Genomic DNA, 15,893 nt, shown 5'->3' with positions numbered 1-15,893 from the left:
GCCAGAACAGGGGAGCAGCCAGTTAACATTAGAAGAAAAGGAGACACTTTTTCAGGATGCTTTTTTTAAAAGGCCTTCTTCAGGTGGCTATAAATTCACAAGAGTCGGTACATTTTTAAAAACAAAGAGCACCTGAGATCCAATTAGATGAGGACATTATTATATTTTACATTGGATATAGGATGTACATACCTACTTCGTTATACTGGTCAAAGACCGAATAAATTTTATTACTATTACCTGCTTCGTGTCAAAGCTAAAAAGAAATGTCTTAACCAAGAATCCAAAACTGTTTATTGGCAGAATGAAAGTAGGAATGTAATTGTTTGGAGAAAGGTAGAGATTACATTCAAGGACATATAAGTATATCTAGGCAAAAATTGAAATGTTTGTCCCTTGTGCCTGATTATCTCACATTCTTATGAATTCCTGATTCTTGCGCATTCTTATTCCTGTCTCATGGAAGTGAAGAAGAGATGGGGTGGAAATCATCAATCTAAATTGTAATGCTAACTCTGTCCCTCATAAATCCAAGAACTACTCAGAGTAACTACTAACCTTGTACGATACTTATGATTTTCCTGTTGGTCTGTCCAGTATTTAACTGGATTTGGTATATGCTCAATAAACAGAATTAGCACTTCTTGGAAGATTAGAATTCTTGATTACTGTAATGACTATGCCTAATATTTCTACAATTATTATATTCCTCTGTAATCATGTTTACATCCAGGTCTATATTGCAGCAGCTCTTTTTGGGCCTAACATTTCCACGTTTTCTTGGTGCAGGTAAGTGAAGGGTCAAGTATAGGAGAATGTGCCTTGATTTTGCCTTTGTAACTTCTTGCAGAACTGAAAATATTCTCTTTTTTTGTCATAGTGGAAGTAGAAGATGAAGACCTCAGTGCCAGCCCATCAAAACAAAGCTGCATTACTGTACAAACACAGTATTTCTTTGGGAATGATGAAAAAACATTTAATAACATCCTAGACTGTATAAACTGTTCCAGGTAGCTTTTTTTCTTCCAGTTTCAAAATATGTAAAATGTCTCGTAGGCTTTTTTATTACTTTTTTCACATACTGGAGAAACACATGTGTATACAATTGGGAAACTAGCATTTATTGAAATACAGTAGCTAGAGAGGAATGCATCAGGATATGCAGTCATCTATAGTATTAAAATTTGTTGATCCCTCATTGGTACAATGATGCATGTGCTTTATTGCCTTATTGCATAGTGCTTGGGAACAGATAATGGGATTTGGCTGAGTAGGAGCCTCTGAAGCTGATATATCTTGTCTCTAAGAGAAGATTGCTAAATGAAATCATGCCAGTTGTAGCTCTCTCAAGTGACATTTAGTCTTTGGAATTGTAATTTTGACATTCAAAAATACTCATATAATATTGCCTGCTTGTTTCTTTTATCACAGCTTCATGAATTTGTTGTTTTCTTTTCTCAGACTTTTTCATGCAGAGAAAATTTCCAATACAAATTTAGTGTTCATAATGAGCGACAGCAAAGATATGTGTTCTCATTGTGATGCCAGGCCACTAATGCAAGCAGAGAAACCAGGTATCTTTCAGAGTTTCATATTCCCCTGGATTTATATTTTCTTATGAAATTATAGCATTTGAAAGATCTGCAGAGTCTCCCTCCATACCTATCTGATTCTCAGTCAGCCAGCAAATCACCCAACAAAACAGGCCCAGTTCATATATATCTGTGCTTTAACAGTCTTTGTATGGATGGAGGTTGCAGCACAGGTGTACAGTACTTTTGCTATACAGATAATCTCCCTAGAGAGATGGCCACTCCATAGGAAGATCCTGTTTGAATAATCTTAATATACAGTCAGCCCTTCTTATACATGGATTTTTTATACATGGATTCAAGCATACACGGTTTGAAAATGTTCCAAAAAAGTATAAATTTACCTTGATTTTCTATTTTTTATAAGGGACACCATTTTGCTATGTCATTATATTTAATGGGACTTGAGCATACACGGATTTTGTTATACACGGGGGATCTTGGAACCAAACCCCAGCGTATAACAAGGGTCCACTGTATAATGTATGATTTTGTATAACATAATCATAATGCATAATTTATAATGTCATAATATTTAATGTAACATAACTATAATATTTCTAGGACCAAAACCCCAAGTTAAAATGATTATAAATTCTCTCTGTTTTCTAAGGCATGCATTGGTTAATTTCTAAGTCAAATTGGTTTATCTGCAAACACAGACAACTCTATCCATGGAAAGCTTCATGAATATCATGTAATAAGCAAATTTATCACCAAGTCCCATTCCCTACCCAGTGCCTGTCCAAAGTGTTGGACCACAACTACTTTCATTTCTCTAAGAGGACGTGTAAAGATTCCTTTCAAATTTTCTCACTTTCTCTTAGAAAAGCTGTCCCAACAACTTGAGAAACTCCATCGAGAAAAACAATCAAGCACTGGGAGATTTTTCACATTTTGGGACTCCTTGGGGCCTACCTCTCAGCTGTAGGTTTGTGCTGTTTAAATAAACATGAGATTTCTGTTTTTCCTGTTCTTTAATCAAACTTTAGATGAAGGGCCTAACCCCTGCGAAATGGTGAAACAACCCAGATACAGGAAAGGACCTGATGTCTGCTTTGATAATGATGCTAAGGTAGGTCTTCTGAGATTGCCTTCCCTGTAATATAAAATGTGCATTTTTAAAATAGTTTGCACCTTGAAAGGTCTGTGGACTTTGACCTATCGCTCATTAAACTTACTGTTTACTCTTGGCCATAATTGCTCTATTTCACATGTTCTCATAATTAACATAAAATTAATAGCTGCTTTTTTTTCTGAGTTGCCTTTGCTATAATTGCCATGCTTTCACACACAGCTCCTATCTAGAATGACCTTGATCTCTGCCTGAATCCATAGGGAGAGGTGGACTGCTACTACTATTACTATTATTCAGGATAATCTGTGACAAAGATTTGTACATAATGATGGCGAAGCAATCTTGAAAAGTTAAGTTTAAAACACCAAAGTTAAGTTTAAAACTTTCTTTTTGTCCTGCCTTGTAGTTTATTTGTTTCATATTTCCCTGCTTGTGGCACATTATGATCTAAGGGATCATACAAAAACACTTGGAAGAGGATTGTTTCTGCGGCCTGCTGCATGGATATGATCACACAGATTCAGATGATTACATTGCTCTAGTGTTATGGAGTGACTATTAAATCAGGCTGTATTGAAGAGAGTAATGAAAACATGTTGAAAACCAGGAAAGCAGTGAGGAGACAAGCTCCATGTATTCTGAGATAGTAAATTGTTTATTCAGCATTTTTTTTAAAAAGCCCAATGCATTTCAGGCTCAATGAGAAGAGGCCCTCTTCAGTGGCCTTCAGAAGAAATCACTGGAGTTGAAAACATTTTCCAAAACACAGTACCATAGAGTAGAAAACATAAATTTACTTAATTTGTAAGAGGTGCAGTATACCTTTCTTTTGGCATTTAGCATTTACATTTCTATACCGCTTAATAGTAAACTAAACACTCTCTAAGCGGTTTACAATGTGTAAACCAATTGCGCCTAATAAGTTCATTTTACCGACCTACGAAGGGATGGAAGGGTTAAAATCAAGGGTTACTTCCTTTCCCAGCATTTCCACAAAATAAAAAGAAGTTACCACACATTATAGCAGATATGTACAGTACGCCCACGCTATGCACAGACACATTTTTTGTGGCTTCCAGCTTGCAAAGAAGCCGCTTGGAGAGGTAAACAATGGCTCCGTCACATGCACGGGCCACATTATTTCCTATGGGGCTTGAGCATAGGTGGATTTTCCTTTATGTGGGGGGATCTGGAACAGATTCCCCGCGTAAGGATAGAGCTCACTGTATATTGTTCTCCTCTGGGTGAGATTTTGGCTTTCAGAATGGTGAGGAAAAGATTGACTGTTCCTCTGTTCCAAAATTTAGCCATACTAGATTTAGACAACAAAAGTATACACACAAACACACAAATGAATTCATTTTTTTAAAAAAATGTGTGCCACACAGAAAATATTGAAGCATCAAGTGTGGGCAGTCAAAAATTGTATTTATGAGGAATTTTCTTTTACAAACCTTCTGGAGACAAGTGACAGAGCCTGAAACCCCCCACCCCACACACACACACACAAAACTGGCAGAATATCAAAAGATAATGTAAATGACTTACTAACACTAGATCTGTTGTGTGTGAAAGTGCAAGTGCAAGTAGTCTTGCTCACTAGCTTGGGTGTGCTATTCTCTATGTTGTGTTTTTTTCTGATTCTAACTGTTTAATACTTTTGGTTAAGTTTCCTTTGCAATTCTCACTGTGAAACTCTTTGCTCTTGGGTGGATGCTTTTTCACATTAACTCTGCTAAATGCCAGCAAACTGCATGAACTCTCATCTTGTATGTGTTTCTTTCTGTGTTCTCTTTCCTTTCCTCTACTTGCTACTTTGCCCGTTTATTAATAGGATCAGCCTATATGCACAACGAGTCGTGCCTCTGCCATGATGTCTGCTCCTCTCTTCATTTTTCTGCAAGTTTTCATGTGGTGTGGATGGTCAGTTACTTTCTCTAATTTTGCATTTTCTTTTATTCTTTCAAAGTTAACATTTTTGTTAGCATATCATTAAAAACACATGAAGTGAGTACTTGGGTTGGGAGTGTGCCATAAGTCCTTTATTGTTTTGTGAAAGAAAATAATGACAACCTGGTCTTGTTCCAATATTGTTTTTCCTTGGAGCAGGCCTCAGTATCATATTCTTCTTGTTCTGAGTGGGGTATTCTGTGGTTATTTGCATAGTAAGCATCTGACCACATACGCGGTGACATATTAACTTCATAAGTAAATTAATTACTGTCTATCAGAGAAACAGCCATGCTTCTTTTTCCACAGAAAATTAATTTATCATGTGAGCTAGCTACTATTCTGTGTTCCAAAAGTAACCTGGAGAAGTTACTTTTTTGGAGTATTTCAACAGAGTCCCCTACTCTGTGGTCATGCTGTCTGGGATATTATGGGAACTGTAGTCCAAGGAATAACTTGTTCAAGATCTCAAATAGCAGGTTAGGAAAAACTATACAGATTAGGCTTATGTGGTCACATCCCTTTGTTATCTGGTATCCTTCATCATGAGATTTGGATTGTCATCTGTTGCCACTGTTACGCTTGTGTGATGCCATATTTTGTGACAGTCATAGTGATACCAGGTACAGTTGTAGAATTTATACATCACTTCAACTTGTCCCAAGAGCTCAGCTCATAATGGCATGCAAAGCACATGACACCGGCATGTAACTGATGCCTCAGTGCCCATCAGTCCCATATTGGTTTGAAAAAGCAGAAGGCAGTCTTCCATCTAGACATTCATCAGACTCGGACCTGTTTGACTACACTATGAATCCTGCACCAGGGGCATCAGATGGTTCTTTTAATAAATAGGTCTGCTATATAGTTCTAAAAGGAAAGTTTATCAGTATGTAACAGGACTAAGACAGAGCTTGCTTGGCTATTTATTTATTTATTCATTTATTTAGAATCATAGGGTTGGAAAAGACCTCATGGGCCATCCATTCCAACTTCATGCCATGCAGGAATACACAATCAAAGCACCCCGACAGATGGCCATTCAGCCTCTATTTAAAAATGTCCACAGAAGGAGACTTCACCACATTCCGAGGGAGTATTTTCCACTGTCTTTTTAAGTGCTTCCTAACGTTTAGGTGGAATCTCTTTTCCACCTCTTTTCCTTCCAGTTGAAGCATTTATAATTCACCCATTAGCCAAAAATGGTCCTAGATCAGCTTACCTAAGCAATTTGCTGGTCCCTGTCCTAAGGCTTATACAGTCAGCCCTCAGTATCTGTGGGCTTGCCATCCACAGATTCAACCATCTGTGGATGGCAAGCCCACAATATCCCATGTGCATGTGGCTGCACCACCACTAGGAACAGCCCCCGTTGTCCCCTGTGGCAGTGCATACATGCACCCATACCACCATTGGGGACAATTAGTTCTGTTGTCTCTAATGGTGGCACAGCTGCATGCATGCGCTGCCACTGGGAACAACAGGGACTATCCCTAATACCCATGCTGCCACATGGCCGTGTCACCATTAAAGTTACATTGTCTCTAATGGTGGCACAGCTGCCTGAATTCATCGCCATTGGGAACAATGGAACTCGAGCAGCCACAGATTTGGTATCCAGGGTGGAGTGGGTCCAGAATAGATCTCCCATGAATACTGAGGGTCGACTGTCATCTGCATAAAGTAAGATAATGGGAAGAGGAAAGAAAAAGCAAAAGGAAATTCAGCTTTATCTTTATTTGGAAGATATTTTACCAAATTTAGAGAGCAGACCAAAAGGGATGTAGAAAAAACAGACATTTTACAGAAACATGGGTTCTTGTTAATTTTCAGATAGAATCACCTAGAGTCAGCAATAACCCTTATACATTCAGGAGCAGAGTTAAACAAAGATTATCTTTATCTGCCCCAAGAGTGAAATGCAAAGATAAAAGAATAAGTCAGGAAGTTAATAATCTGAAGAATAGCAGATCTGATGCATCTAGCTAGAATGTTAGGTCTTCTAATTATGAACAATTCAGGCTTTTCCTTGGGCAACATTTCACACCAGAAAACTGCAACAATTACTGGTTCCACCTCAGTTAGTTTATAGGTCGGAAAAGACATTGTAGAATAAATCTTCTATGAGATCTGAAACAGAAACTAAGATGGTGGGTTCAAGACAGACCCTTGAACAGAGGAGTGCCATTCACAGGACAAATGAAAGTTGTTGTTGTTGTTGTTGTTGTTGTTGTTGTTGTTGTTGTTGTTATTAACCTTTATGATGATGGATAGACCTCTCTCTGGATGGGGAGTTCACTACAGCTGTCATTTGTTCCAGGGAGAATGGTCAAAGAAAGATCAGAGTCACAACATAAATTACTTGGAACTGAAAACAGTGCAGCTTACACTGGTAGGGTTCTCAAGGATTCTACAAGGACAGGATGTACACATTCATACAGACAGCTTGACTGTAACAACTGGGGTGGGGTTGTGATCAATACCATTGATCAAAAAGCCCAACAATTTTTTTCAGTGGGGCAGAGAAATCAGAAGTCACTAACAGAGATGTATTTAAAGGCTTTATTGAATGTATAGGCAGACTATTTAGGCAGGCACAAAATCTGTGTGGGAGAACAGGCTTTGAATCAGATGTTTTTAGGCCCTTTACAAGTAGATTTATTCACTTCTGCAGAGAATTACAAGCTAATCAGGTATTTTTCCTAAGATGGAAACAAAGGGGCAGAGCAACAAGATGCCTTGATGGCACCATACACTCCAGGTCTTGTTCATGCATTTCCAGTTCTGTTGCTAATTCAGAGGGTTCTGTCCGTAAGGAAGGCACAGCATTAGCCAGACATGCCAGAGGCATTAAACCAGGGTCTAGTGCAACTGTACAGTATGGTTTTCTTTGTGACAATAACCTTTGCAAGATACGTGCCACAACTGGCAGAGCTTTCAATCCAGATTTATTTAGTTTGTGGAAGATATGTTGACACTTAGAATAGATCTGATTTTTCAGCCCAAATGTATTATGACTACAGAGTTTCAATATAAAATTCACTTTCCCACCTCTGCTCTGAGCCAAAACATCTTCTAGAGAAGTGACATACGGTAGATAAGAGTAGGACAGTGAAGGCATATATTAAAAGAACAAGTCACCTCCGACACACAGCGGCACTATTTACTTTGTTCCACCTCAAAATGTTAGGAGACAGGGCAAGAAAGTTGATAATTGCATTGTGGATTAAAGTGTGCTTTCCTCTGCTATAACTTTGCAAGAGTAGCAAGGCCAAAGAATGTGTGCCACATTCAGCTAGGTTGATGGCAATGAGTATAGCGTATGTTGCAACAACATCCCTTGTTTATATCTGCAATGCAAGGCAGACAGAACCATCCACATTTATAAGATATTATCAGATTGACAGCCTTCGAGAGAACTGCGTCGCAGACAGTAAAATAGATTTAGGGCATCCACATCCAGGAGCTGAGGACTTTGGTAGCTCGCATGAGTAAGTGGATTGCCCCTCCATGCCATCCAGAGAATGAGAGATTGGTATTTACCATGAAAGTTTATTCTTGGGTGGCAGGAAGAGCAAGCCACCCTCGCCCATATATAGATGGTGGTGGTGGGTGGTGGTGATGATGATATAGATTATTAGAGGATTAGGTTATAGAGTTCGAGTTTTTCACTGTAAATGTCAGTGAAGGAAATCAAAAGTCAAAACAGAAGAAGAACCTTGAACTTTGAACTCCTGCATCTATGGCTGACGTGGGGAATAACCCAAGAGTGGGTATATTGCTCCTATTGTCATCCAAAAATGAACCTTCACAATAAGTACCAAATCTCTCGTTTTCAAACAACAGCATGAACTTTTAGTTGTTATTTCTTTGTCCATTTAAAAAGTAAAGACATAGATGAAAAATTTTATGGCCATCTAATCTGTGCTGTGCAAAGCCAGGTTCTGCTTCAGAGTTGCAGGATTCCATTTATCAGTGATGCATCCTGGAGTGGAAAGGTACATTTGGGCTGAAGGCAACAGGGGCATTTCCAGAATATTGTCATCGCTCTAGACATGTTCCAGCTGTCTTTCCCCTTGCTTTATATCCCCCACATAACCACTAGAGGGAGACATCATTTTGATGATCTCCAACAGCATCTGAAAGAGGAGAAAGTCTAGAAATGGGTTTCTGATGGTATGTATTAATTGTTGGAAGTTAAACTTAATTACTTAAAAAGTAATGGATATCTGGTGTTCATCTGCCGGGATTATGTTTTCAATGACAAAAACCTATTTTTGCAGTATTTGTTGCTTTCATGGTTATAAATAGTTTTGTACGGAACTTAATGTTGTGTACATTTGTTCATTATATACTATATGAATGCATAATTTATTTAAAACCTATATCCTGCAACATCCTTTAGGAAAAAGGAAAGCACACTTTAAAAAAAAATAAATTTATTTGGTCTGAATTTGAATAGACGTAATGCCATGCCCAGAAGTGTTGGGCCATAAGTAAGTCCTCACACACAAACATCTTCATGTGAACACATGTGTCACCATGGTATACTACTATGCCAGGACATTATGGCAAATGGGGATATCTGGGCACTCTTCCAGCATCCCCTTCTAATCTTCTGTGGTATGTTCAGTATAGCCGTACAGGTTCATGGGACTTGAATAAGCACAATGGGAGGACGAAATCAAAGTAAAGAGATAAAGAAATATCATCTGAATCATAACCACATGAGTCTGAAAAAGATCTCTTGTGATTTTAGAAGTTTATCCCTCCTTTCTTCAATAGTCATCTCCATGGAATTCTTACTCTCTCTCTCGTTCTTTGCCTCTCTCACACGCAAACACACACTAACATTAAGCAGTATTGACTCTCATTAATACTTGCATGGATGATCCCAGGAATTTCCAGGTGGCCTTAAATCCTGGAGAGCCCTAGCCAATCAGAACTGCCAATAATGAACTGGACAGCCAAATGACCTGACTTGATATAAGGCAGCTTCCTGTAATCCTACTTAATAAGAATATTGGTGCAGATTTTGATTAACGCCTTCTGGTAAGCATATTCTTATGGGTATATTCTCCAATAATGAGGATTTAAACCTTCACAATTATGTGATGTGAATGTGTGGGCTCTGATTAGATATATTGGGAGCTGTTCCTCTGACTTAATGTTAATGAAGGTATAAACTGCAGTACAAATGACTATGGGCCCGAACAGATAGGCCAAAATAAAGCTGCTTCAGGTCACTTTGGAAGTATGCTGTTTAAATGACACATGCAGATAATAGAAGGGTTATAAATTTAGAGAAAAGGGATTTAAAATTTGGACTCCATGCATATCTGATATACGGGAAAATTAAAATAGATGGGTACTTTAATGATCACATTATACGCAAATCTTTGATTAGAGTATGGAATAGATATAAAAAAATGGTGCGCATCAATACCATTGTGGACCTCCCCTAATGAAGCCTTTTTTTAATCGAGTTGTTATACAGGATAATATGTGGGTGACATATAAACAATTAACAACAGTGGTTGAAGGAGTGAGAAAAATGAAAACACAAGAGGAACTGGAGAGGGATGGACTTAAATGTGATTGGTTTTCATACAGACAGTTTAAAGAAAGATATACAATGGATAAGAAAATGGAAGATATAGGGGAGGGAGAACCACAATTAGAAAAGATTATATTAGACCCCAAGAAACAAATCGCTAAATTATATAACTTAATTAGAGAGTATGAATTGGAAGCAGAAATTATAAAGGATTATATGATTAAATGGCCCAAGGATTTAAAAGAAACGATTCAATTGGAACAATGGGAAAGTGTTTGGAACGGAAGAGTAAAAATAACACCTAGTGCGGAAATTAGAGAAAATCTATATAAATCAATGTATAGGTGGTACTTGACTCCTTTTAAATTATCTAAAATGTTCAATCAAAATAATACATGTTGGAAGTGTAAAAAGGAGGTGGGAACGTATTTTCACTGTTGGTGGAGTTGCCCTAAAATATTTAGGTTCTGGAGAGAGGTCCATAAAGAGATTTAAAAAATTGTGACAATTAGAGAAAAACCAAATCCCTTAATGTATCTCCTAAATATTACCGATTTGAGTAAGGAGGAAGTATATAAAGAAAAGATATTATTTTATATGATCGTGGCCGCAAGAGCAGTGATTGCCAAGAAGTGGAAGATGGAAGAGCTGCCTTCAATTGAAGACTGGCATTTAAAGGTGATGGAATATTCTGAGATGGATAAGTTAACAACTTTGATAGGGAAAGGGAGTTTGGAGGAGTTTAGTAGGGAATGGGATCCCTGGGATAGATATTTACATAATAGGGGGTAGTCATTAGGATGGATTTTTTTTCAGAGATCTCTAGAATAAAGTGAAAAAGGGGAAAATTGATGGTGGTTTCAGAACCAGGGGATTTTTTGGGATCTTTCTTATTAGAGTGGTAGTCTATGTTCTATGGTGTGTATATAGAACAATGACTAAGAGTTTGTTTTAATATTAGGCCAAAAAGAGAGGGTGGAAGATGCGAACCAAAGGAAGTTTGTGGAGAAGATAGAAGAGAGAAGATAGAAGTGAAAGTAGAAGGGATAATAAGAAATTTATACAATGTATTGATTTTTAATCTGTTATAGGTTTTTTTTTCTTTTCTCCCTGTGGTTGTGAGATGTTTGTTTTATTTGTATGCTTGTTATTTGTTTAATAAAAATTTTAAAAAAATTTAAAAAATAAATAAAAATAAATGACACATGCATCTTAAGAGGCCAGAAGCTGCGCCAAAGCTGCACTGCAGTTCTTAGGACTGGAACGTGGGTTTGGTGCAGCTTCTGGCCTCTTAAGACGCATGCATCATTTAAACAGCATACCTCCAAAGTGATCCAAAGCAGCTTTATTTTGGCCTGTCTTATTTAATTGTTAAAACACACAAAATATCATTTCATTAGTGCCACGTGTTATTTGGCCCTTAGTCCCCATTTTGATAGGTTGCTTCTGTACTTAAATTAAGGCACATGACCATGTTATTGTTTCCCGTCTTGTCCATTTGTTGAAGCCTTTGTCCAGAACTGCTACTATCAACAGAACCAGGAAGGGAACAGTTCTCCCTAGAGCTTTCCCCCAGCCAGCCTGCTCTGGAGGACTGGGGAATATCTGCACAAGCCTTTCAGGTGGCACAAGAGGTAGCAGGAGGCAAATGAAAAAGATCTAGTCTGCTAGTGTAAGACATTGGGTTAAGGTCTTTAATTGTGTTGATTCTTGGAAGAAAGAACACTAACATAAATATTGATTTGTCCATAGTCCTGATATAAATTTTAGAGAACCATGTACTGATTTAGCAATAAATCTGTCCTGTTGGTAGTACCGGATTTGTTGGCCAAAACCCCATTGCTTCATTTTCATTGTCATGCAGCACTATGAGGGAAGTCTTCTAAAATCTGCTACGTAGTTCTCCAATTCCTTTTTTTCCTCATGCCACACTTTGCCTCATATCTTTGCCAGTGTAGTTATGCTGCATCATGCACCAGTAGGATTTGGGCTTGTGTGTGCTGATATGATAATGTCATGTGAATGTTCCTTCTAAGGATGGGGAAAATATTTCAAATAAATAAACAAATAAATGGTAAAAAAAAAACCCAAGAAGAATCCTGTACTGATAAGCAATTTTGCAGTTCTGTTTGTAATTTTGTGGAGAAAACAGTGTTTTTCTTCACAGAATATAACATTTATTCAAAGAAGTGGCATATAATAATAATAATAATAATAATAATAATAATAATAATATTTATTTATATCCCGCCCCTTTGAGGTCAATCTGAGGTCATATGATAACAAAATTAACATTCTGTACAGAAATATGATGTTCTATACAAAAATAATTGCTGATTTCTGTACAAAACAACCATGTGTGATATTTGTGCAGAAAAAACCCTCAAACTGTTACTTAAACCTTTGAAAACTTCACAGTTTTCAAAGACTTTCTACAACTAGAAGAGAATGGCTAAAATCACTCATTGCTTCCTTCAGAAAAGAAAATTGGCAAAGAATTACATCCATTGTTCATTCTACTAGAATGATTATTTCAATAGGGCACCTGCAAAGCATTATGTTAAAAATTGATGCTGTACTTGACTTGCTGAGTGTACTTGTTTACTTGGACAGTGCTTCCTGCTTTCAGATAAGCATTGGTGGGAAATAGATGGGTAATATTAAATATCAGGCAGTGGATGGTGCCAAGAATAAGAATTAAAGCTGCACATTTTAGTCTCTCGCTTTGATGAATCAATGAAGAACATTTTGGTCAAGAAGCAAGATGTCCTCAATTAATTAAGGCAGCAAAACTTTTATTAATTTTCCCTTATTTTATAAAGATACACAACTTTTCAGTTTGTGAAAGGACCCCAAAATGATTTACTCTGTAAAGTTGAGACTAAATTTTTTGGACAAAAAATATTTACAGCAATCTTTTAAAGAACAGCATGTCAGATTCAAAACTCAACACATACTTCTTTGAGCAGTTTTGGAACTGACCAGCTACTATTCAATATTAACATACATTTGAAAGTGGACTATCTCATCCCCAGGCAAGAAATGGTAAACAACTGTGATCCCTGTGATTAATGAAGAGATTAAAGAGAGAAAAGGCTTATCCTGAGTTCAGGGTTTGGGAGATTTATGTAAGAGTAGGGAGACTAATCAGGAATGAGTTGATTTAACAAGAAATGCTGTGGGCAGAAGAAAATAATGAAGTAAAAAACAGTGTGAACAAATAGATTCATCCCAATGGTCTTCTACAATATTGTTCCATTTGTGCAAACAAAGCCAGGGTGAATTAGAGGCCTAAGTAACATTTACAAGAAATCCCTTAGGGCTGGTCTGCACATTATTCTAAGGTATCTGAAAACATCGTCTTAGTGATGTTTTCTTCACATTCCACACCATTGCTATAAAATGTGTAGATTGTGGTTTATCACATGACTCTTCTAGATCATATGGACCATGTCAACCCCAGCCCCAACAGATTCAGCTCTGTTGCTGTCAAGATTATGTGTGCTGCTGGGTTGGAACACCTTCACTATGACCAGTGATATGGGAGAAACATCACAGGGGTGGTAGTGTTATTGCTCTACCTGATGATTTGTAAATTATTTCTATATTGCTACTACACTTTCTGTAAACAGATATACATGTCCACATTCAGACACATTTCATGAAATCTTATATATTTTGTTGCCTACTCAGCCTTGAGTGTTTCATTGATTGCAAGGTCTCACTGAAATGTACCAGGCAGCATCTCTTAGGTGTTGACCTCAAGGCCTGCAGCAGTGTATATCACATGACTTATCCTGATGCCTCTAATGAAACTCATTACATTTCTTATAATTGTTGAAATTAGATTCATTTTCAAGTCCAGTCATGAAATGGAAGCAGGGTGCCATTTTCCCCTTTTCTTTATGCAGCTGCATTGTTGCTGCCCCATGATTGCACCCACATTGCTATCCAGTAACATCTGCAGATTTTGCACCGTGGTTGAAATGGGTTGCATGTTTATATAATTTTAGATAATATACTGTTTTAATTATGAATAACTGTTATTGTAATCATTATTGTATAGAATGTATTGGTTGTAATCCCACTTCGATCCATAGGGAGAGACAGGAAAATACAAATAAAATTTATTATTATTATTATTATTATTATTATTATTATTATTATTTAGTAAACTAAAAGTAGAGCTCATAAAAAGTTACTCTTGGGGGGGCTAGTTTTGCTAAAGGATCTTCAGTTGCCAAAGCCATACCTCCCCAAAAAGAAGGGTAGGTCATGTATTAAAGTCTTGGTGGAGGCTGCTCATATCTTCTTAAGGATCATACCTTCTTAAGTCTTTTTGTGGTCATTATGGAGGGAGGGATTCAGGGAAGTGCTGGAGGATGCCCTTTTTTTTACCAAACAATCATGACATAGTCAAACATTCCTCAGTTATTCTTGGTCTTCTCTGGCTATAATTTGGCAAGGCCCCCTCACTAGGTGAGTCCTGAAAGATGGGAGAGCAGAAGTATATGATATGCTAGGCCTCAGTTCTAGGCATCTGCAGAACATGGAAAAAGTAATTTCCCAAGTTAATGGAAAAATAACTTTGCAAAACTTCCTTCCCCCAACTGGGTGGCTTTAGCCACTACAGGCAATGAAAAAGCTTTTAGAAACATAGCATAGATGTATGTGTGTATATATTTACTAAAATTTAATTTTTAAAAAAAGGAAATATAGCGATTTCTATGTTTTTCAGCCCTCTCCATGTTGGAAAGCTTCTGTTATGTCTCAGGAATTCCTTTTATTAGAATTACACGACCATTTCTGAGAAGATCAGAAGTGCACTTCATACTTAATTCATCATCTTTCTGAATTTCTTTTACCGAGATCCACAGAGAAGGAAACATGAGTCAAGGAGTTTGTTTAACCACAACAATAATTTGCAACAACTTTATTTATTTTTCTAGTTTTGTCCCAGAGTAAAGGAAGGATAGAGTCATTATCAAATGATCTCATGTAGTGAAATATATATATATATATATATATATATATATATATATATATGGTGAGTCAGACATTTGTACTTACATTTGTACTTGCATTTTAATTTTTTAAAGAAGTTTCCATATGACTTTTCAAAAGTGTGATTCATATGAGGTTTTCTCAAGAACTTTCTAAAAGGAGATCTCTGAAGCTCTTTGACATCATCATGTCTGAATTATTCACAATTAAGTTTCGTGAAACCTTTCTGTTGAATTTATTATGCACTTATGGGGGAAAAAACTTTTAGCTTGTGTTTTGTGAGTAGAAATAGCTTGATGCAAGAGAAACAAATATCATGTGGTCATTTGAAAAATAATTTTAATTTATGCTCACCTCACACAGGGAAGCACTTCAAAATATCTTATTCTGCCAGCTTTACTAAACTATCAGGTACATTCACTAAAAGCATCCTGAGGGGTGCATCCACATACTGTATATTTTCAATTTTGGTGCCCTTCTTATACTTTTAAAGCATCTACAACCAGCTTAGTGGTTAAAATACAAGCACTGGGGGAGGATCCTATTTTTATATTTTTCCTTGGGAGAAATATTTAGTTATTAATTATTTATTTGTTGAATTTATATCCCACTTTTCTCCAGGTATGGTATCCTGGTATTTAAAACAAAGTACAAGTGAAATAACCTAAAGTTTTAAAATCTTTAAATAAGCATTCCAATTAGAACATTAATT

General features: G+C 36.9%; 2 protein-coding genes across 8 annotated transcripts in view; both read left to right on the top strand.

Annotated features, from left to right (window-relative positions):
• The window catches only part of HGF (hepatocyte growth factor), a 218,939-nt gene that overhangs the window by 23,899 nt on the left and 179,147 nt on the right, over positions 1 to 15,893 (top strand). The gene's annotated exons all lie outside the window — the stretch shown is intronic.
• Positions 1 to 15,893, top strand: part of CACNA2D1 (calcium voltage-gated channel auxiliary subunit alpha2delta 1) — a 577,268-nt gene that overhangs the window by 553,051 nt on the left and 8,324 nt on the right. Inside the window, 4 exon segments of the mRNA XM_042466637.1 lie at positions 734 to 789; positions 881 to 1,010; positions 1,462 to 1,574; positions 2,585 to 2,667. Of these exon segments, the coding sequence (XP_042322571.1) occupies positions 734 to 789; positions 881 to 1,010; positions 1,462 to 1,574; positions 2,585 to 2,667 (382 nt within the window).

The sequence above is a fragment of the Sceloporus undulatus genome, chromosome 5 (genome assembly GCF_019175285.1).
Source record: "Sceloporus undulatus isolate JIND9_A2432 ecotype Alabama chromosome 5, SceUnd_v1.1, whole genome shotgun sequence".
Classification (NCBI taxonomy): Eukaryota; Metazoa; Chordata; class Lepidosauria; order Squamata; family Phrynosomatidae; genus Sceloporus; species Sceloporus undulatus.
This window is presented reverse-complemented; position numbering and strand designations above follow the sequence as displayed.